Below are 22646 nucleotides of genomic sequence, written 5' to 3'. Positions count from 1 at the left end.
TAAAAACATGAATGATAAAGTTTATTTCTGTCTGAAAATAACTCACTGATTGGGTTTTGCAACAGCTGAGTTCAAAGGTTGTACACATGAAAACATTTGCAGAACTTTGTAGAAAGATTTTGTTCTGACAAAATCAGTTCTGGCAGCTTTTTAGAAACTCAAATTTGTACCAATTCTTTTTTTCCAAAGCAGCTGAAACTCAATCTGATTGGATGGTGGATGGACAGAGTCTGGGACAATTAGCATTAAGTTTCTTCCTTTTTGACCATATTGTTTCTTAATTAACTGATATTCTAAATATAATTGTTTGCTTTTATTTTCTTTATTTATTTATTAGATTTAAAACAGACCTGCTGTTAGCAGAAGGCGCCACATGAGGGCGCTGTCGGACTTCACTGCTCTGACGTCTGGGTCCTCTGGTCCCGGGGCCCAGCGAGGGCCATTTGTCGGTGACGCGCTTTAAATGCAGAAGGTGAACCGGAACCAGCAGAACCACAGAGTTCCGCCTTTTCGAGACTTTATGCACATTCAGCTGAACTTTTCTGCGATTTAATAAACTCTCCCGTCTCGGCTCGGTTCCGTTCGGTTCGGTTCGGTCTGCAGGTCTGAGGCGCCGGTGAACAGAAGAGCGACCTGGACCGAACCGCGCGTAAAGGTGAGGACCGGGATTCAGGAGCGGCTTTTCCTCACCTGTCAGCCTGTGGTTCGGTTCGGTTCGGACGTGTTTCCCGCTCAGGATGACAGCAGCCAGGTGAACTGCAGGTGGATGAGATGCGACCATGATCTTTACGCAGCGCCTCGCTCTGCTGCTGCTCGGCGTCTCCCTCATCCACACGGTCAGTCCAAACTCAGCCTGCACGTCTGATGCTGCATGACGTCTGTTTGTAGATACAACTGAAACTTTTTCATTCCATCAGTTTCTACAACTTTTTTCATTTGATTTCATAAATACATCAGAAAACCACTAAATCTTACCTTAATATTGATGAGAAGTTTTACTTCCACTGGTATAACATCGGAAAAAATCAATTAAATAATCTGCTAATGGTACAAGTATTTCCATCAATATTAAATAACTATTGACTCAAAACGAGCTCATATCTTCCTGAGAAGTTACTTTAAGTTAGTTTTGTCTTATTTCTAGTGTATTATATTTGCACTTAAAACTAGAACCAAGTTACTTGGTAATATTGTGTTTTTCAGTGTATTCTGTCTGAGACACATGGTTTATTTGGGATTTCTCCACGTTTTCAGTGTAAATTGTGAATCTTCTTCCTCTTTTTGAAATGCTGCCAGTGAAGGCAAAACATTACTGATAAACCAGCACTTTTTTTTGGACACTTTTGGCTCTGCTGCATTTTTTTAAAAAATACGAGCAGATTCACTTTCTGGCTGCTGGAGGAACATTTTAAGATTTCCTTTTGGCTCAAATCTGGAAACTAAAAGCCTGATTTATTCCTTCCAGGGTTTGGATGGAACAGTTGACTTTTTAAGAGGCTTTTTGCTTCAGTAGATGCATCCAAGGTGAATGTCAGCCATCCAGAAATCCACTCAAGACACCGATTATGTGACGGGTCAAGATTTACACCTCAAAAACACAAATTCTAACCAAATACTTTTGTCCTGTTTCCTTAATATTGATAATAATAAAAGCACTAGTTCCACCAGCAGATTATTCCACTTATGACCTGGGAAAGTGTTTTGTTTTTAGTGAAATAATCTGCCAGCAGAACTTGTTCTTATTCATTAAAATTAAGAATTATTGACTTAAAACAAACTCCTATTTCTTGCTGAAAACTGACTTGTTAGTTTTGTCCTGTTTCAAGTGTAAAAATATATTTGCAGTAGAAACTAAATACAAATTCATGGTAATATTTTGTGTTTTTGCAGTGTGAGGAGGTATTTTGCTCATGCTTAGTGCATTAGCTTATCAAGCTTTTAAAAACCTCACAGCATCACTTTGCAAATCAAATCTAATAATTTTATTGCTGCTGATGCGTCGTCTCTGTGCAGCGATGGAATCTGAAATCTGAGAAGTTTAAATGTCTTAGAAACAGCAAAGAATCGATGTCTGATGAGAGTTACAGTCAGATCGCTCCCATGCTTCCTTCTGACTCGTCTCTCTGCAGAAGAAGAGTCTGCAGACTGGAAATGTCTTCACTTTTTCTGTTTATTATTGATCCAAAAACATTAAACTATTCAAGAGAGATAAAGTTGCTTTGCAGTTTAGAGATAAAAATGTAGGAAGAGAGCTTGTATTATTTGTCAATGTTCATTAAAATAACATTTTTGTTGTTATTCTCTAACATTGCAGCTTTAAAGCCCTTAAAATCCACATGTGCAGCATATTTACCTGCAGAATAATTTAAATATTCCTCGTCATGTAAAGAAGGACACAAAGAACTCAATGTGGAAAATGTTGATGCTTAAGTTTGAGGAAAACTATCTCAAAACTACGACGGCGTATTAGGGCCATTGCAGATACGAAACAAAGAAAAGAAGAGTACATTTCTGCCAAAAACTCAGAAATTTTTAGATTAATCTCAGAAATGTTCTAGAAAAAAAACATTATTTTTTCAGCTTGAAAAGCAAAAGATTAGCTAGAAAAAAATCTGAAATTTTGACATTAATTTCATACATTTTTAAGAAAACAAATTTAATTTTCTGAGCGTGTAAGTAAAAAAATATTGCTAGAAAAAAAAAATCAAAAATGTTTAGATTAATATTACAACTTTTATTGAAAGCAATACAAACTAGTAGATTTCTGAGTTTCAAATGTAAAAAAAAATTGACTTTTGGAAATTTTCTGGGTTTCCACCAAATATTTGTACATTAGTTTTGCCTCATTTCAAGTGGACTAACATATTTACACTAGAATGTGTGTTAAGATTTTGTGTTTTTGCAGTGCGGCAGGAGTATGAGCGGAAAACATGGAAAACGCAGATAAAAAAACTATTTTTTAACACGTGAAGTTGGCAGGTTGGTTCAGAGCGATAACAGTCCCAGCAGGAAGTGAGGAAAGCAGAAGAAAAATGTGCGTTCTGAGCGGGCCGACAGCGCTGACATCTTGGCAGTATATCTCAGTGTAAACAGACCTCCCAGCACACTTACACACACTCACTACATCAATGGAGTCAGGTTTGGTGTGTGAACTCGCTCTGTTGGAAAGTTTTTCCCTTCATCCATACTGTGCCGTTTGTGTACGCCGTGTTTGAGAGCGTGTCCTTGGTTACCACCAGCCGTACCAGGACACACACATGTTAAACACGGAGGTGGCAGCCATTTATCTGCCGCCTGAAAAACGGCGAGGTTAGGCAGCAACATGTGGCAACACGATGAAAAGGTGATAAAAGCATCAGGAGAATGGATTCTTCAAAGCGCGCAAAAATTCAAGACTGTCCAATCCAGTTTTTTTATGCAACTGAAGGTATTTTTATCTAAAGTAGTTGCATATTAGACTTTTACTAAAGACTTGGTTCAATTTGGAATCAAATATGCAACATGTGTTAAATTTTCAGCTGCTGTGGATCTCTTTCCCGCCGGACTGTGTTAAATGAACCAAACCTTTTGGAAACCTGTTCCCCTCCTCGCCTGTGGGGGGCGCTGCACCAACAAGGAAACAACACGAAAACCTCCAACGAAGACACTAAGTTCTTAAAATGTAAACAAAAATGGAGTATCGTCAGATTTGAGCGGTTGTAGGATTTCTGTTGTTATTTCTGGCAAGAAAAAACAAAGAAAAACTAGCTATTTCTCCTTGTAGCGCTAGGCTGGCGCGGTTGTTTTGGTTGTATTTTCCAGAATGTCCTGCGATTTAGTCCACTTCCTGCTTTTGGAGCAGTCTGCAGTCCGTTTGGTCACATATCCAGTCAAACCGCACCAGAGTTCACTTCAACCGAACAGAGACCGAGGTTAGTAGGTGAACCACAGGTCACTATTTGGACAGACTAAAGTGTGTTTATAGAGGACTAAACAGGGCGGGTGGGAAGTGGAAAGACAAGATGGCCGCTGTTAAAAACAAACAATGTGACATCTGAACTGTTAATAAAACTAAATAAAATGCTTTTTTCATATTGCCCTACATTTTGGGGTCATGGAAGCAGGTAGGCTACACTGCAAAAACACAAAATATTACCAAGAATTTTTGTTCTACTTTCTCGTGCAAACTTCTCAAAAAACAACAAAAATAACAAGTAACTTTTCAATAAGACATAGGAGTTTGTTTTAAGTCAGTAATTTCTGAATATTGATGAAAAAGTTCGAGCTATAAGTGAAATAATTGAGAAAAATGTCTTATTCCAATGGCAGATTATTTCACTTATATACAGCTAACATTTTTTCATCAATATTAAGAAATGATTGACTTAAAACAAGCTTCTATATTTTACTGAAGAGTTATTTCTAAGATAGTTTTGTCTTAAGTGTACTAAGATGTTTGTACTAGAAACTAGACCTGAAATGCTTGGTAAGGTTTAGTGTTTTTCCCTCTGCAGCTTCTTAAATAAAACCAGAATGAGCTTCACTGAGGATTTTTAAAGCTCCCGTTCATCTTAACTTTCTCCCTGAGCTGCAGAAAGCAGCCAGAGGTGAACAGGTTTCACCAACATGAACTTTCCTCCAGAGAGCTGAAGGATGAATTCAACAGACGGCAGATTTGTTAACGTTGGTGTTGATGTCCGTTATGTTTATGTCCTCCTCGCCCTGACAGGTTGATGGGAGGTTTCCTTTCTGCTGGCTGTACTGGGAGATGGAGCGAGCCAGAGGAGAGTGTCAGACACAACTACAGCAGCAGACGCCAGGCGCTGAAGGTAAAACTGCTTCAGCTGAAAAAAAACTGTTAAAAACCCTGAAAACATGAACTGAAATTAGTTTTCATGGTTTATATGAGGAGGAGGATGTGCTGAATGTTGTCTCAACACTTAAGATATTAGTGATTTATTAATAACATGGAAATGCATCTTTTATCTCCTCTAATTCACACCTTCCCTCACACCTCCCACAGCAGCAGACGGAGAAACACCTCAGAGATGTTAAACATAAACTTTGTTGTCATTTGTTTCTATTAAACAAACAACAAATGCAATGAGGTGTTAAAAAATCCCCACAAAATTTACAGAAAGGGAAGCAAGTAGAACATTAAAACAAACATAAAAGTAACATTTTTATTGTTTAGATGACTGAGATGTTATAGATTTATAAAAATGGATTTGTAAAGTCCGCAGATGGTTAGTTATGTGTTAAAAAAGGAAATAAAACAAAGAATTCAATCAAGAAGCCTTATGTTACACAATATTTGTGTAAATATATTACACAAATATATTTTGTGTAATATATTTTATATTACACAAATATAAAATATATCCTATAATAGTGTGAGGGTAAAGTAAAGATAAAACTAGTAAAATGGAACATGTTGACAGTGAAAATATTTGTAATTTGTGAAAAATATAAAAGAAAATGTCACAAAAAATTAGTTTGAAGACATAAAGTTCAAGAAACAGCTTGTTAAAAATGTCTTAAAGCACACAATGATCTGTAGGCGTAAATCTGAAGTCCTTTAGTCCCGTCAGACAGTCAGTTCCTGGAACCACACACAAAGAAAATAAACCTCGTAAAAGCACACGCAGGGTCAGTGCGACCCGATCAGACCGCAGAGTGAAAACCCGCCGGATCCAAACAACCCCGACTCTTTACACCACAGGAAGGTTAGAGAAACTTGAAATCCGAAACTCTTCATGTGTTTTTGCTCAGAGCTCTTCTGGGAAACTGTCCCCTCTGATTCAGCCTCTTTTCTCCAAGGACATTCTTGGAGTTCAGACTTTCCTAATAAACATTTTCCTCTAAACTGTTGAAGGTGAGCAATGTTTTAAAGAAACAGTTGTTGCTGCCGATAAGTCTAGGAATAAAAGTTCATTTATAGACTATATAGGGAATAAAATCATATAATCACAATTGCTGAGCACAGAGGTGGAGGAGTAATGATCGGGGCTTGTTCCACGGTCATTAACTGGACCATGAAGTCAAAGATTTGGCCCAAACTGGGTCAACAGGACAATAAACCCAAACACAGCAGCAAAACTGCAGCAAAATGGCTGCAAATGAGAATGTGTTGCAATGGCTTAGTCAAAGTCTGGACTTCAAACTAATCAAAATGCAGTGGTGGGATCGTGAGAGAGCTGCAGAAACGAATGAATGAAGCAACATTTTCACAGAGTGGACTAAATGTCTGAACTCTGACCTGAATAAATACTGAAATTTAAGATTTAAAGTTTGATAATCTGTCTTTTTGTGTGAATATGGATTAGATAATCCACAAGCTAAAGGCTCATTCCCCCAGCACTGGTCTGGTCAAACGTTTCCTAACTGATAATCAAATGTTGCCTCAGCAGATTGAGCAACGCTGCGTTTTTATCAGGCTCTGCTCTCAGAAACGTGTCGAACCCAGAAGGTCAAACTGATACGAAGGATTTCTGTAAAACCTGAGGCCAGATTTTAATTCAGCCAGTATCACACTGTCAAGAGATAATCCACACTGTTCAGATTACATCCGACGGCCGTCTGTTCATCTGGAGTAATCACTGATGAGAACAGAATCTCATTTTTTATTCAACTTTTTTTAACTTGAAAAACTAAATTATATAAACTAAGCAGTAAATGAGAAACAGGAAAAAGAGAATAAAGACAGCAGAGGAAAATATCATGGTTATTACAGGGCTCGGATGGATGGATGGATGGATGGATGGATGGATGGATGGATGGATGGATGGATGGATGGATGGATGGATGGATGGATGGATGGATGGATGGATGGATGGATGGATGGATGGATGGATGGATGGATGGATGGATGGATGGATGGAACTTCATTTCATACATTAAATCTGCTTTAATAACTAATAAAACTCTCGGATAAATTTTAAATTTAAAAAGCGTAAGCGTGGCGTTTCTGAACCTGTAAGTAGTTAAATATTCCCTAAAGAGAAGCAGATCTAAAAACAGAACAGAAGAAGCAGCTGCAGTATTAAAGGCTTCGTGTTTCCAGGTATTTATTGCAGCTTCTTAAATCAGCGTTCGATGACATCACAAGAGGTTTTCATTCTCTGAGTGTCAAAACATTCCAGAGCGCCGGAAAACTTTCATGTTCCTGGATTTATGGCTGATGAGAGTCTGAAACCAGTAGCTCAGCTAAACAGGAAGCTCAGACCTGCAGCTCTCACTGTGTGTGTGTGTGTGTGCGTGTGTGTGTGTGTGTGTGTGTGTGTGTGTGTGTGTGTGTGTGTGGGTGTGTGTGTGTGTGTGTGCAGGATGTGAAGGCGAGTGGAACAACGTTTCTTGTTGGCGCAACGCCGCTGTCGGGGAAGTGCTGACCCTCCCATGCCCCTCCCCCTTTCTGCTTCTGTTTGGTAAAAACGGTGAGACGCACACACACACACACACACACACACACACACACACACACACACACACACACACACTTCCTCCTTTCCTCATTCATCTTTCTCAGAAAACGCTACTAGAAGTTAAAGGAAAAACCTGAAAGAGTTTCCAGATTAAAACCAACATCTCTGCCGTCCGTCTGCAATCGGTGGATTAAATAAAATATCATTATTTTATTCTAGATTATAATCTGACACACAGTCATATCAGATGTTCACAGAAATCTGAAACTGTTCTTCAAAACGTTCAGATCCGACCCGATTAAATCTACGAGGCGTAAAGTTCAGACAGGAAACCATTAAAACATCTGGAAACTGAACTGGTTTCAGTTTATTTAAATATTGTCTCAGTGCAGCTTAACAATAAATCCAATCATACAAAGTTATTTACATAAATTCCAATATAATCCTAGTTAATTGGTAAGAGAAATTAATTATTCAAACTAAATAACAGATAAAAGTTTTGAATCAGTTTTAGATGAAGGAATATTGACTCTTCTGTCTGTTTCTTAAAAATAAACAGATAAAAATATTTTTATATTTGTCTCCCACAAATATAAAAAATATTACTTTTTAGGACCAAACTCCAGTAAGTAAAAGAAAATGGCTCTCTCTACTGAGGCGTCAGATTGGCTGTAATCCATCCAGATATTTAATTACAGTTGGTAAAAATCAAACTGTTCAATTTAGCAAATAAAAATAATTTTGTTGATTCTAACAGACCTGAAACAAGAAAAGTTTGTTCTGATTTCACTTCAGACAGAGAGAAAAAATCTGGATTAAAAGACAAAACAAACAGATACGAAGATGAAACTTCAGTAAAAAATATGGATTTGGATCCTTATTGAATTTTATGAATAAAAACAGAAACTGTTTTCCTGCCAGTTATACTGATAACAGTAGAGTTGTGAGTGTTAAAGCTCAGCGCAGATTATAATCTAATTTATGATTAAAAAGGCATGAAAACCTGGTGATAATAGAAACGTTGTGAATAAAAATGGCAGAAATGTTGGGAAGGTGTTTGGATAAGGAGGATAAAATCCCCATGAGGATCAGATTCCTGTCAGGACGGATGAAGAGCTCATAGTTTCAAAGTTCACTCCGACCTCGGAGCCTTTTCTCTTCTCTGCACAAACATTTCTGAGGATCCTAATCCGGTAATGAGATTATGGAACCGAGATGATGATTATCCGACTTTGAATAACGTGAAACTTTACTTTCTGATGAAATCTCAGCCTCCTGAACTCAATCTCTCCATCTCCTTCTGTCAGGAATCTAATGAGTTTTACTGTTTTGGTGATTTTCTGACTTATTAAAATGGATCCTGGTCGCAAAGTTACTTTTTATGGTCAAATGTTTTATTAGCAACGTTTAATATTCATTTTGGGATTAATAAAATATTGTTGATGTGAATTTAATTTGCAGGTGAATCTCAGCTTCTTGATGATCCAGAAAAATATTATTATTAATTTCCTGCATTTTGATGCAAAGTGATGATGTCACCATAACAAACATTAATAGACGATAAATTGTTCCAGAAGTTATTGCAGTAAAAGATAATATTGTAGTTTTGACAACATTTTCAAGCAATATAGTGATAATAATGGTTAATAATTCAAGAAGACATTCTCAAAGATCAATAAGCTTTAAATTATAACAAACATTTAACTCTGGAACTGGAAGACTTTTTAAATATTCAAAATAAAATAAAATAACCAACAGAAACAACAAATAAAACAAAATGACCCTAGTTGACTCCGAATCAGCAGACTGGAAACTTTTACCATCCAGTTTTTGGCAAAAAGAGAGAAAACAGAAAAATGATAAATCATGCAGATGGAAATTATTCAGATTGATTGATTGATTGATTGATTGATTGATTGATTGATTGATTGATTGATTGATTGATTGATTGTGACAGGGCTGCAGCGTCCTTTCTTTTGGAGACAACATCACTAAAATAAGAAGAAGTTTTAGAGTCATTAGTCTGCTTAATACTTTACAAAATCATAGCAAAAATAAACAAAGAGAAAATTGTTGCGACATAATTTAAATAATTATTGTTTTTCTTTTCTAAATGCTTTTATTTGTTGTTGATTTTGGCAGTTTGAGTCCTCCGTAATTTATCATCTAGAGTCTCCTTCCCCCATCAGGTTGATTAGCTGCGTTAGTAATTACGTTTATTTGTTTCTGTGGTTTTATATTTTTATTTCTGGATCTTTTTCTCTGTTCTGTTCGTTAAAATCCTGTCTTCTGCTGCGTTTTTCCCTCTCAGCTTGTTTTCGATCGCGTAAAGTGTCGTTATCTCTGGGTGGCTCATCCGCCTCGATGCTGCAGCAGAAAGCAACAAAGGAAGCTTCAGCTCAGCTGCTGAAGTGATGAGACATGGAGTCATCAGCAGCTTTCACAGCAGCAGCTGTGGCTCCAAAATGTCCCCGCCCTGCTGGACGCTGCAGGACAGGCGCAATTATTCTCCTAATGATTTATAGGGACTGCTCTGTTCTCACGGCGGAACAATCAGTTACAAAGACAAGATTACATTTCAAGCTAAAGCCTTTCTAATCCACATGGAGCGGTCTTTATCAAACTTTGGTCCACTGGTGGTCCGCCGGCGCCCCCCAGGGGCCCTCAGGGTACTGCATGTAAACAACGTTGCCTCAAAGTGCTACGGTTGGTTTACCGAAGGATTGTGTTTAAAATAATAATAATAATAATAATGGATTAAACTTTCAAAAGAAAGACTGAAGATGCCGATGGAAAGAAAATACTTATATGGTCTGAGGAAATCAAGGAGTTACAAAAACATGCCGCTAAGCACTCTGGGAAATGGTTCCCTCTCCTGTCTTTTTCTTCTTTCAGTTTTTTAAGTACTAACCTGAAAACTCCCGTTTATTCAACTCTTGAAGGTTTGACCAAATTAATAAAAAGTCAGCACAACTTGCTACTGTAAGTTTATCTTTGACAAACTCACATTTAGGTTAAAAATCTAAAACTTGCTACATTTACTTGACTTAAAGAGTAGAAGGTAGTAGACTCAGCTGAAATGTAAAAGACTGAACTGTTTCTGTTTCTGTCAGGTAACCTGAGCAGGAACTGCACGGAGGAAGGCTGGTCGTCGGTTTATCCTGACATCGGCTTCGCCTGCTCATCGGACGTCAGCGACAAACCCAAAGAGGTGCGTTCAAAACCCTGAAGCTGCTCCGCATCCTGCAGCCGCAGCCTGGAAACCATGAGAGTCAGCGTTCCTGCAGCAGCTCTGATGCTCCCTGCTGACCTGAAAACTGCTTTGTTTGGGTTCTGATTGGTTTCATATCAAGCTTTTCTCTGCAGAAACTTTAACTCTTTACAAATTATTCAAGGAAACGTCTCTGACAAGTCCTCACAGGAAGTTTGTTTTACAGATTTTAGTTATTCGGCATGTTTTCCTTTCTGAAACACCAGACTGAAGTCAGCTTCAGTGATGTTAAAGTTTTTCTGACTTTCCAAAGTTTTCCTCTGAACTGCAGCTGCTATTTGTCTGTCAGTCCAGAGGAAAGTGGAAAAGTGCCAGATCTGATAAAACTGACTCCAGATGATAAACACTGCGCAAAACTCACATTTTAAGAAACATGACATGGGATTTGCTTTTCAGCTAACAGCTCTTTCAGAGTCACATTCCTGGACTAAAACTCCTAGTTTCTGTCAAACTGTGGGAAATTCCTCATGTTGTTTGATATATTCAGCTGAATTAACTTATTTCTGTAACACGTTGCTGGTAAAAAAATCCCTACAGTCCAAAACAAGTTACCAGTCCTACTGTAAGCTAGCATGCTAAATAACTTAGCATGCTAACCATGCTACCATGCTAGGTAGAATAATGGGGTGAATTTGTGTTTGTTGGATCTCAGATCCACCCAAGTTGAGTTTCTGTAGTTAAAAAGAAAAGCAGGGGGATTAGCTCATCGCTATGCTAACAACTATTAGCAATACAAGCTAATAACAGTGAAATTCTCTCCATGTGGTGCGTTCAAATACTAAACATGCTTACAGATAGATTTTCTGCAGCACTGTGGGTTTACTGAGAGCAGTAAACAGTTTATGCTGCTGCATTCGTCATGTTTCAGGTGACTGGCGGCCATATTGGACAGTTTTTTTCTTTCAAAGCTTTTTTTGCCGTTTGTGCTGCCCTGCTAAACTTTCCTTTGTCCAAAGTTATCTCACACCTTCTTATGTTTGAATGATTTATACATCCAAGTCAGATTAACAAACTAAAAATTAAGCATTTTATGAAACATTTATGGTAGTTATTGAAAAAGCAGCTGAATTTCATTTTTCAAGTGAAAAACATTCAAACCACAGTTTTTCTCTTTTGTGAGCTTCAACCAAGGAACTGAAAAATCCCATCCTGTAACAAAGAGGAAACGGTTTCAGATCAGAGGTGGTACATTTGCTCTAATGGGAGAAAAACTGCATTAAATCTCTAGTTTGACCCACTTTTGAAAAGCTGCTGCAGGTAGCAAACAAACCACAGACCCAGTTTTACCCTGCAGGATTTCTGGAGTCGTTTCAGGTTCTGTCTTCAGTGGCACCGTTTTTACTGATAAATCAGAGTTTTTCTGTGAATTAGGCTGGAGGGACTGAAACACAAACAGGATCTACGTGACCTTTCCCTCGATGGTGACTGACTTTAATGTTCTTCCTGGACTAATTTTTGTTGTTTTGGTTTGTTTTTTTACAGGGTGTAGTTTGAAACTCACAGCTGCCAGATGCTAACTGTTGATTCCTGATGTTTGAACTTGTGTTGCTTGGTGGTTTCAGTCTCTACTTCAAACTGGATCAGTAGATTCAGGGTTTGCAAACCCATAACTGTCATCATCTTTGGTTTTGTTCATTTCTGTGTTCCTTAGTTACGTCTCTTTGATTTGATGAGCCGTGCTTCTGTTTTTGCAGGACGTCAGAAGTAAGAACTGAAAATGTTTCCCCAAGTTATTTTTGTCAGTTTATTTGTGGATTCTTCTTTTTTGAGTCGAGCTAATTTGTCTGAACGTAACACACCTGGTTGGAGCTCACAGACGGCGCTAGCTGGCCCAGAAACCGACCCAAACCTCCTCCCTCCTGATGTATTGATCAAATTACCGACTTTCCCTGAATTCACACCTCATGATTTATGTCACTGTGTCATAAAAAGTCCTTCCATTTACACCGAAGCAGCATTAAAACTTACAAAATACCAGATGCTAATCTGTTTTTATCATGCATGCTAGGCTACCGGATTGTCTCCATGGTTACTAGTAGTTAGCCGCGTCCCTTCTCCATATTGCAGTGTTTGATATCTTTCTAATCATACTTATAAAATATATGACCGTTAATCTTCTGACCTTGTAAAAAGTGTTTGCTGTAGATCCGTGTTCACACCGACGGCTGCTGTCATCGCTGCCGTTTGTTTCTCAGTAAAACTTATACAATAAAATGACAAGTTTGGTTTCTGTGCTTGTCTGTTTGTGCCGCTGACCATAAAGCCATTTATAACATGAAACCAACTAAATGAAAGTGACATCAGGATGTCTGTTTTAACAGCTTTACAGGAGCAGATTGATCCGTCATGGCCGAGTTCAGAAGAGCGTGACGTCACGTGCAAAAGGTCGATGGCAATACAAGCTTCACTACTCCAGATTGATGTGGTAGATTGTTGTGGTGAGACTTTGGTGACTTGCTGGAGTGTCAGGTTGCAGAGGTCAGAGGTCATGAGGGTTCAGGATTCCTAGGATTGCTCTGGTTGGATCTCAGGTTATTAGTCAGGTGGTTTGTGGCGAGACGCTGGCTTTACCTCCCAGTTGAGGGGTTCAGTTCACGGTCGAGGCGCTCCGCTTTCTAATCCCACCTCGTCCAGCCTTTGTCTCGGTCCGTCTGCCTCCGTCTCGGTCGGTTTGGATCCGTTTCTGCCTGCTGACCTGACGCAGGTCCTGCAGCTTCCTGCCTCTGCCTGACTCTGGAGGATTATCAGTGGAGTGACGCTGCTGCAGGTTATTCCTGCGTGTTTCAGGTCCGTTCTTCACGGTTCCGGCCGCAGCCTGAGTGAACCCCGTTTTTTAACCTGGAGGCCTCCAGACCGATGCCATGCAGCTCAACTCTGACCTTCCAGTTATTACTTACTGCATTCCAGGATTCTGTTGCTTTATAGCTTTAAACAGGCGGTTTAAGCAGAAAGCCTAAATCTTTATTGTCTCCATGCAAACACACATCCTCCCTCATGTTGTGCTTTAGGACTGGCTTTAGTTTTTAAACGTGATTAAAAGGTTTTTATTGCTGTTTCTTATCTTCACATCTGAGTTTTCAGAAAGCTGTGCAGAAACAAATGTTTGGAAACGTCAGAGAAGTGAAGCAGAATGGAGCCTCAGCTGCGATTCCTTCACCAGGAAACAGCCAATGTCCAAAAAACACACTTATGATGTTTCCTTTAAATAAGAAACAAGTAAAATCACACATGAATAAGTTTGTTTACACGATAAGTCATTAAAAACATGCAGCTCCATCATCCTAAAACCACTTCCTGTCGTCGTCTTCTTCGCTTCCGCCAGTAGTAACATCTGGTTGTTGATCACATGATGCGAAAAAAGTTTAAATTACAGTTTCACAAAATACTGTAATTCTAATACGGCTGGAGAAAAACACATTTCTTCATAAAGCAAAAACCTTTTAGCAAAAAACTTGAGTTTTTTCTAAATTGCTGTTTTTCCATGAAGTGAATTTATGTTTGTATTTCAAATTTATTCAGTTTTCATGGTAAATGGAAAAGCAGCCAGTGATGTTTCTGGAAGCTTTTGGGTTTCATGGTTTGAATTAGAAAAGTTTCGTCATCAGCCATCTTTAAATCTTAAGACCTTTAAAAACTTGATTTTGATTTTCTTCATGTTTGTCATATTTCCTTGTTTCTTATTTCAACTTGTAATCATTTTATTCGTTTTAAATAAAAACATTTATTCATTTATTTTCAGCATTTCTGCTGTTTGTATCAATATGTTTAGTTTGGCTTCACTGCTCTGCATTAGAGAAACAAAAATCCCAGCAGCATTAAAAACAGAAAACGAATCAGTTTGAGGATATTCTGAGCTGCAGAAATGCTCTGAAGCGTACCGGCCGGCCGGACTGCAGTTAGCGGTTCTTGATGTGACGGCTGGACTCTGCAGGACCTCGGACCGAGCCCTGCGGTGTCACGCTCCCAGTCAGCAGGTCCGTTAAGTCCTGTCAGTCCCAGCTGCGGTCAGCGTGGGTCAGATTTGTTCCTGCACATCTTTCAGCTCCACGTCTCATGAAACCAGCGTAACTCCGTCTCGGCTGCTGATCCTCATTCTGCATGTAAAACAGGAACTGAACCTTCAGGAGGTGCAGAGGAAGGACGAGAAGTTAAGGGAAAACAGGAGAAATCAGCACAGGAAACTAATCCTGTAGATCATTTCAGTGAAACTTTAGTTTAATATTTAAAGTGTTTGAGATGAAAGTTTAGCTCAGACCCAGCAGCTCATCACGTCTCCCGGTTTGATCGTTTCTGCCTGTTTGGGTTTGATTATGTGCAGCGAACACAGAGACGCTGGAGGAAGTAAAGCCATAAAGCTGTTAGACGCTTCAGGCTTTAACACCCTGCAGGATTTATCGGCTGGATCGCAGATCCAAACCTCTGAGCTCATTTCAGACGCGCTCCGACTCGCCTGGCCGGTTCGCTGTGTGAGTTTACACTCCGGTGCCGTGAACGTAAACGACAGAGGCTTGGTCCTCAGAGAGCCGCAGCCTGCAGGGACGTCTGCTGCAAAACAGTTAGAGCTTTTGCTCAAGTCCTCGCTGCACACTGAGTGTTTTCAAACACAAATCTGTAGTGGTTACATGAACCAGAGTAAATGTCTGGTTTTTCTGTCAAAGAAGCTTCTAAAGTGATGAAAAGTCAAACCAGCCGCAGCTAAAAGGCTTTTCCTGTGTTTTATTTGGGTTTTCCTCACAGCGGTTACCCTCTGAAACAGATTTAAATGAAAATGTGCCAGGAAACCCAAAAGATTCGAACACCAAACAGACGTTTTAAAAGACATTTATTTATCTGGACTCTGACCAAATTGGTACCAACTTTGGAATGAATTTGAGAAAATCTGCAAAAAAATTTCCAAAAAATATTTTCTCTCCAAGTTTTCTGATATTTAGCAAATAGAAATAATTTTGGTTATTTTAACGAAACTGAAACAAGAAAAGTTTGGTCTGATTTAACTTCAGACAGTACAAGAAAAATGTGTCTTTTATCACAAGATGGCTAAAATAAAAAAAATAGTACTTAATTGATTCACGTTTTTTATTCGTATTGTTATTTTCTGTATTTTCCTTTCAATTTTATCGTCGTTTAACTTAATGTTATGTCATTTATCTTCTTTAGTCAGCTGAGGTTGCTGTAAATTGTAAATCAATAAACTTTGACTTTTCACTCCGTTCATGTAAATATCTGGTTTCAACTGTAAACAGCAATTAAGCCGAGTGAAGCATGAAGGCGATGTGGGTGTCAGAAAGCAAAATACTTTTTGATTTGAGAATATTTGAGCAGAAATGAGTTGAATGGCTGAGACAAAAAGCAGAGAAGAGCTGTGAGTTTCCAAATAAGGAAATATTTAAGGAAAACGAGGAATGTCGCTGTAAATATCCAACACGCTTCGCCTGGATCTCTTACTGGAATCTGTCTTCATGGGAACCAGTTCAGACTCTACCAGTTCAGACTCAACCAGTTCAGACTGAACCAGTTCAGACTCTACCAGTTCAGACTCTACCAGTTCAGATTGGACCAGTTCAGACTCAACCGGTTCAGACTGAACCAGTTCAGACTCTACCAGTTCAGACTCTACCAGTTCAGATTGGACCAGTTCAGACTCAACCAGTTCAGACTCTACCAGTTCAGATTGGACCAGTTCAGACTCTACCAGTTCAGACTCTACCAGTTCAGACTCTACCAGTTCAGACTCAACCAGTTCAGACTCTACCAGTTCAGACTCTACCAGTTCAGTCTCCACCAGTTCAGACTCAACCAGTTCAGACTCAACCAGTTCAGACTGGACCAGTTCAGACTCAACCAGTTCAGACTCTACCAGTTCAGACTGGACCAGTTCAGACTCTACCAGTTCAGACTCAACCAGTTCAGACTCTACCAGTTCAGTCTCCACCAGTTCAGACTCAACCAGTTCAGACTCAACCAGTTCAGACTCTACCAGTTCAGACTCAACCAGTTCAGTCTCGACCGGTTCAGTCTGAACCAGTTCAGTCTTGACCAGTTCAGACTCGACCAGTTCAGTTCAGACTCGACCAGTTCAGTTCAGACTCGACCAGTTCAGTCTCAACCGGTTCAGTCTGAACCAGTTCAGACTCAACCAGTTCAGTCTCTACCAGTTCAGACTCGACCAGTTCAGTTCAGACTCGACCGGTTCAGTCTGAACTGGTTCAGTCTTGACCAGTTCAGACTCAACCAGTTCAGTCTCAACCGGTTCAGTCTGAACCAGTTCAGTCTCAACCGGTTCAGTCTGAACCGGTTCCGTCTCGACCGGTTCAGTCTCAACCGGTTCAGTCTGAACCAGTTCAGTCTCAACCGGTTCAGTCTGAACCGGTTCCGTCTCGACCGGTTCAGTCTCAACCGGTTCAGTCTGAACCGGTTCCGTCTCGACCGGTTCAGTCTCAACCGGTTCAGTCTGAACCAGTTCAGTCTCAACCGGTTCAGTCTGAACCAGTTCAGTCTCAACCGGTTCAGTCTGAACCGGTTCATCTCTCTGCTCTGCGCCGTGTTCAGGGTTTCAGAGGCAGACATGCATGCAGCTATTTTTACTCGTGCTGCTATATATTGAGTGTGTTTTGGTGGCGTGTGTGTGTGTGTGTGTGTGTGTGTGTGTGTGTGTGTGTGTGTGTGCGTGTGTGTGCGTGTGTGTGTGTGTGTGTGTGTGCGCGTGTGCGTGTGTGTGTGGAGTTAATTGTGCGATGGCGTGTCAGCTGTGGGGAATGTTGTTTACAGCTGACCAGAGAGCGACGAACGCCAGGCGCAGAAGACGGTGAGACGGAGCAGACCCTGCTCTTATTCTGAAAGAGCCTCCTCCCGTTGGAGAAAGAAGAGACTTATTATGAGAACTCACTGCAGTTCACTGGAGAGTTTAAAACTCTTCATGTAAAGAGTTTAAATGCACCTGGGAGAGGTTTTCACCTCAGCCAGGTGGAAAAACACAGCATGACGGAACCTCCACTGTACTTAACTCTGAGTGACAGGAGAGGCGGATCTTTGTTTCACAGCCAGAGTTAAGTAGTAACTAGTATTTTTACTACGCTGCACTTGTTACTTCAGTAATTTTATTGCAAAGTATTTCTACTCTCTTATTATGAAGTATTTATTCTCTTACTTGAGTAAAATTTCTGTATTTTCTTCCCTCTGAATGAAAAACAAACATGTTTTAACCAGAAACTCACCAGACAGACACACACCTGCAGTTTCTGTTAAAGTTTTATAAGTTTTTTATTGGAAAAAAAAAAAAACAGATTTGGAAACATTTTCTTTTATTTTTTTTGTTACTTATATGAATTATTGTCATTTCGGTTCTTAAAATACCAAAATTTCCACTTTAAATTTTGGTCCATCTGATGATGTAATTGTTAAATATTAACTGATTGATAATTTGATCAGTACTTGAATAAACTGTTTGCCAAATACTTTGTTACTCTTGAGTAACGTCTTGATACTTTTCCTCTAGTATAGTTGAGGTAGTTCTGCTCTCAGTATATTTTTAGCTGCCCTGCCCTCCTCTGTTGGTTTAAATGAGTCATTTTCTTTCCAAACCATCGGGTGTCTCACATGTTCTGCTGTCTTTCCTGTCTTGAGGAGGGAAACGTTCCTCTGCTTCACATCTCGTTTAAAATGAGAAAGTTTGTGTTTTTTAAAGCTTGTAGGACTTTAAGCTGCTTCGGTTAAAATGTTGCATTGTTCAGCTTTCTGTGAAACTCCTTATTCTCCTTCAGTCTTCACAAATATTTGGTTGAATTTGTGTCTTTTCTCGTAAACATTTTTGCACTCAGATGAGATTTATTTGAACAGAAGAATCTGTTTTTTATAAACAGCGGCGCTGGCCTCGGTTTGCGTCTCCTAATCCATTTTCACTTGTGTTTATGAAACATAATGCGGTTTCACGGCGGCCAGCCCAGCTGCGCCTCATGTTTTATGAGCGGCTTTGATGAACGGCCTCATTGTTCCTCATCCAGTGATGTCTGTGTGCAGCTGGTCTTCTACAGAGTGGTCCACATCCTGTCCACTCTGGGTCACAGCCTGTCGCTCGGCGCTCTGATCACCAGCACCGCCATCATCTGCTCCTTCAGGTACGGCGCTCCCAAAGCATCACATCTCCTGCTTACATTCAACTCTCTGAGTCTGCAGCTCAGAAAAACTCAAATAAAATCTGAAATGAGATATTTTAGACCGGCAGCCTGTTGAAAGCTGCAGAAGAAGAACATTTTTCTTCTTCTGCTCAGTGCCAGTTTAATCTGATTGTTTTGTTACATAACCAGATGAATGTTTTTGGTTTGAGAAGGTCTGGACCAGAATCGGGTCGGTTCTGATGGTCGGGTCGTCTGCCTTCCAGCAGATGTTCCACCACGACCTGCAGTTCATTCAGCTTCATGTTGCTGCAAAGATGTGAAAATGATCTTTTTCTCAGTGATTTTCACTCCAAACAAACTTTGCTTTGCTGCTCTGACCTGCTTTTAATTAATTTTCTAAATACACTAAGCATTTTCACACTGTGCTGATTTTATTGATCAGAAGTGACTAAAATTGTTCTTTTTTTCCAATTGATACCTAGAAAAACTGGACAATTACTTCTAATAAGATCTGCAGAAACTTGATAAGTTTTGGATCTAGAATAATTGAGACATTCCTAAATCTGACTTTGTTTAATAAAAATATTACCAGCTTAGTTCATTTATAAATAGGTTAAAAGAAACTTTTTTGGCCCTCCTGTTCTTTTAACTTGATGATTTTTATGTGTTTAAATCATTTTCTGCCCATAAATGCAGACTTCTGTAAGGATCATGTTTAATTCATCTTCACCAGAGATGCTGTTTTGACTCATGCAGCGTTTTAAGCAGCAAAAACACGAAGTTTATGTTTTCACTTTTCCGTTTGTCTAAACATGAAAAGATTTTTGGAATTTGAAACATTTCTGGGAAAATCCTGTAAAAAGAGAGAGTTTATAAATCATGTTAGGTCACCGCACAGTTTATTAAATCTGCATTTATCTTCTTAAGAGGTTTTATTTATAGTGTAGAGACATTTATCACGACGCGTCCAGCATGTGGGAGTCTCAGCGTTTACTCCCAGAACGGTTTCTCTGTGAAGAAACTCAGGAACATGGAGATAAGATGAACCAATTAACAGCAGAGGCTCTAAACTGGGATCCTTCGTTTCCCAGTGAGTCGAAGCAGCTCGCTGTGTTGGTGTGTGTGACTCGGTTAGGAGGAACTCCAGCTGCTGCTTGGACAACACGTCACCCACCGGGTCGACTCTCCCTGTAAACACTCCTCCTGACACTCTGTGTGTGTGTGTGTGCGTGTGTGTGTGTGTGCGTGTGTGTGTGTGTGTGCAGGAGGCTCCACTGCATGAGGAACTACATCCATCTGAACCTGTTTGTGTCCTTCATGCTGCGAGCCGTGGCCGTGCTGACCAAAGACACGCTGCTCTTCTCAGAGGACCAGAGCACCGACTGCAGCACACAGCCGTCTCTGGTGACCCCACACACAGAAAACACACAGAAAACACACAGAAAACACAAAACACACACAAAACACACAGAAAACACACAGAAAACACATGAAAACACAAAACACACAGAAAACACACAGAAAACACAAAACACACACAAAACACACAGAAAACACACAGAAAACACAAAACACACACAAAACACAGAAAACACAAAACACACAGAAAACACACAGAAAACACACAGAAAACACACAGAAAACACAAAACACACAGAAAACACACAGAAAACACACACAAAACACAGAAAACACAAAACACACAGAAAACACACAGAAAACACAAAACACACAGAAAACACACAGAAAACACAAAACACACAGAAAACACAAAACACACAGAAAACACAAAACACACACAAAACACACAGAAAACACAAAACACACACAAAACACAGAAAACACAAAACACACAGAAAACACAGAAAAAAGACAGAAAACACTCAGAAAACTGCAGAAACTACTTGGGCTTATTTTATCAAATCCTATCATAAATATTTACTCTTTGTGTCTCAGTTAAGTCAGGATCGAAGCAGAGAAACAAATAAATGTCTCTTCTCATGCCGCCATTTTGTTCCTGTGCTTTTCTCTTTATTTGACACATTAGCACCAAGTGCTGCATTCTTGTTCATTGAATATTTGGTAAAAGTCTGTAAGTTTTTTGGATCAACATACTGACTGTTACCTGATATCCTTCCAGGTAGCCGTTATGACGAGTGGCTACATGTAGCTTTAGCCAAAACATGCCTCATTGTTAATCTGCAGCATATTTTCACACATTTAGCTAAGCATGTGTTGCAGAGTGAACATAAACGATGCCTGTTGGCCTGTTGGACGAGTTTGATGTGTTTATCAGGTGTTTTCTGTTCAGCTGATCAAACATGGCTGTCCTGAAAGCTCATTCTGTTTCGTCTGTTTGGTTTATCTTAAAATCTTTTAGCTTAGCTTAGCATAAATAGCATTGGCGGAAGTGAGAGCGTTGTTGTGCTGAATGGTTTAACAGTATTTATGGTGATATATTTAACTAAGCAGATAATTTGCATTGAAGGTAAAAAACTAAAGCTAATAAAGCAGGTAAACGTTTTTTGCTGCCTGTATTTCAAACACCTTCAGTTTCTCACCTCCACATCCGTGTCCTGGTTTCTGTTCCAGGTGGGCTGTAAGGCCAGCCTGGTTTTCTTCAACTACTTCGTCATGGCGAACTTCTTCTGGCTGCTGGTGGAGGGTCTGTACCTGCACATGCTGCTGCTGGTCATCTGGACCTACTGCGGCCACCTCTCCGTCTACATGCTGATTGGCTGGGGTGAGCTGGACCTCCGTCCGTCCCAGTGGACCGCACCGGCTGAACGGTCAGCTCCATGTAGTCCAGGGTGGACAGAGAGGATCTACACTGCAAAAACACAAAGCCAAGTAGTCTGTAAATATCTCAGTACACTTTAAAAAAGACACAACTAACTTAGAAGTGAGAAACAGGAGCTTGTTTTAAGTAAATATTTTTGAAAAAACAAAATAGATTCTCTTATGCAAATTTTAGACGTTTTACTTTAAACATATATTTTGAACCCGACTGTAATTTCTTCTCGAAATTTATTTGTTGGTGTTAAATAATTTCTGAATAAATTCCATCTTTTGGGAAAACTAAATCCTGCCGAGGTTTAAGGGAGGAAATCATTCTGATCGGCCCTGAAGCGTCTCTGTGGATCTAAAGTTATAAGATCTGAAGGTTTTCTCTCCTCGGTGATGACCTGCTGGACCAGCAGCTCAGGGATCCTCAGCTGATTTCCAACTATTTCTGTTCAAACTGTTGGCTTTCTGCCATTCCTCCCCAAACGATGACGTCTTTGTTTCGTGGTTTTGTCGAAATGTTTACATTCCTTTGATCGTGAACTTTCTGTTTCCTGAAGAGCTGCACTGCAAAAACACAAAAACCTGCCAAGGATTTTTTAAATTTAGTTTATGGTGGGAATATCTTAGTACAGTTAAAAGACTGTCTTGATGAAAAGTTACTTATAAGTTAGTTTTGTCTTATTTCAAGTTTACTGAGATATTTGCAATAGAAAATAAACAAAAAAAAATAATTTTTACAATTTTGTATTTTTACAGTGTGCTAGTCTATAATTTTTGTTCTAATCTCCTGGGTCAGCTCTCTCCTTTGCTTCCTGGGGTACAGACATCACCAAACGGCCTTTAAATAGGCCGTCTTTCGGCGGAGCCGCAGACGGTGCGTCATCCTGTAAACATTCCCATGCCTCCCGGTCCGTTTTGTTCCGGCTGCTCTTTTCTTCCTCCATCTATCAAAACGTCCCCAGCAGCCGATGCATCACCGGCGCTGTTAAACACTGCACTTCCTGAACGCACCACGGTGAGACGCTCTCCATCTGGCAGAACCTGAACAGAACCTCTCTCTCTCTCTCTCCCCCT

General features: G+C 39.7%; 1 protein-coding gene across 2 annotated transcripts in view; it reads left to right on the top strand.

Annotated features, from left to right (window-relative positions):
• Positions 1-165: 165 nt before the first annotated feature.
• LOC106905919 (vasoactive intestinal polypeptide receptor 2-like) overlaps positions 166-22646 on the top strand; it is a 26932-nt gene continuing 4451 nt past the window's right edge. Inside the window, exons 1-7 of one of the 2 annotated variants that reach the window (XM_014970978.2) lie at positions 166-836; positions 4709-4808; positions 7305-7412; positions 10514-10611; positions 18688-18785; positions 20051-20189; positions 21378-21528. In XM_014970978.2, the coding sequence (XP_014826464.2) occupies positions 780-836; positions 4709-4808; positions 7305-7412; positions 10514-10611; positions 18688-18785; positions 20051-20189; positions 21378-21528 (751 nt within the window). In that variant the 5' untranslated portion in view covers positions 166-779. Of the gene's footprint in view, positions 837-3611; positions 3912-4708; positions 4809-7304; positions 7413-10513; positions 10612-18687; positions 18786-20050; positions 20190-21377; positions 21529-22646 lie in introns of those variants that run through there. The other variant, XM_088001384.1, reaches the window with a different exon arrangement.

The sequence above is a fragment of the Poecilia mexicana genome, unplaced genomic scaffold (genome assembly GCF_051168715.1).
Source record: "Poecilia mexicana isolate PSO_F unplaced genomic scaffold, ASM5116871v1 scaffold_20, whole genome shotgun sequence".
Classification (NCBI taxonomy): Eukaryota; Metazoa; Chordata; class Actinopteri; order Cyprinodontiformes; family Poeciliidae; genus Poecilia; species Poecilia mexicana.
The sequence above is the reverse complement of the archived record's forward strand: the minus strand, read 5'-3'. Positions and strand labels throughout refer to the sequence as shown.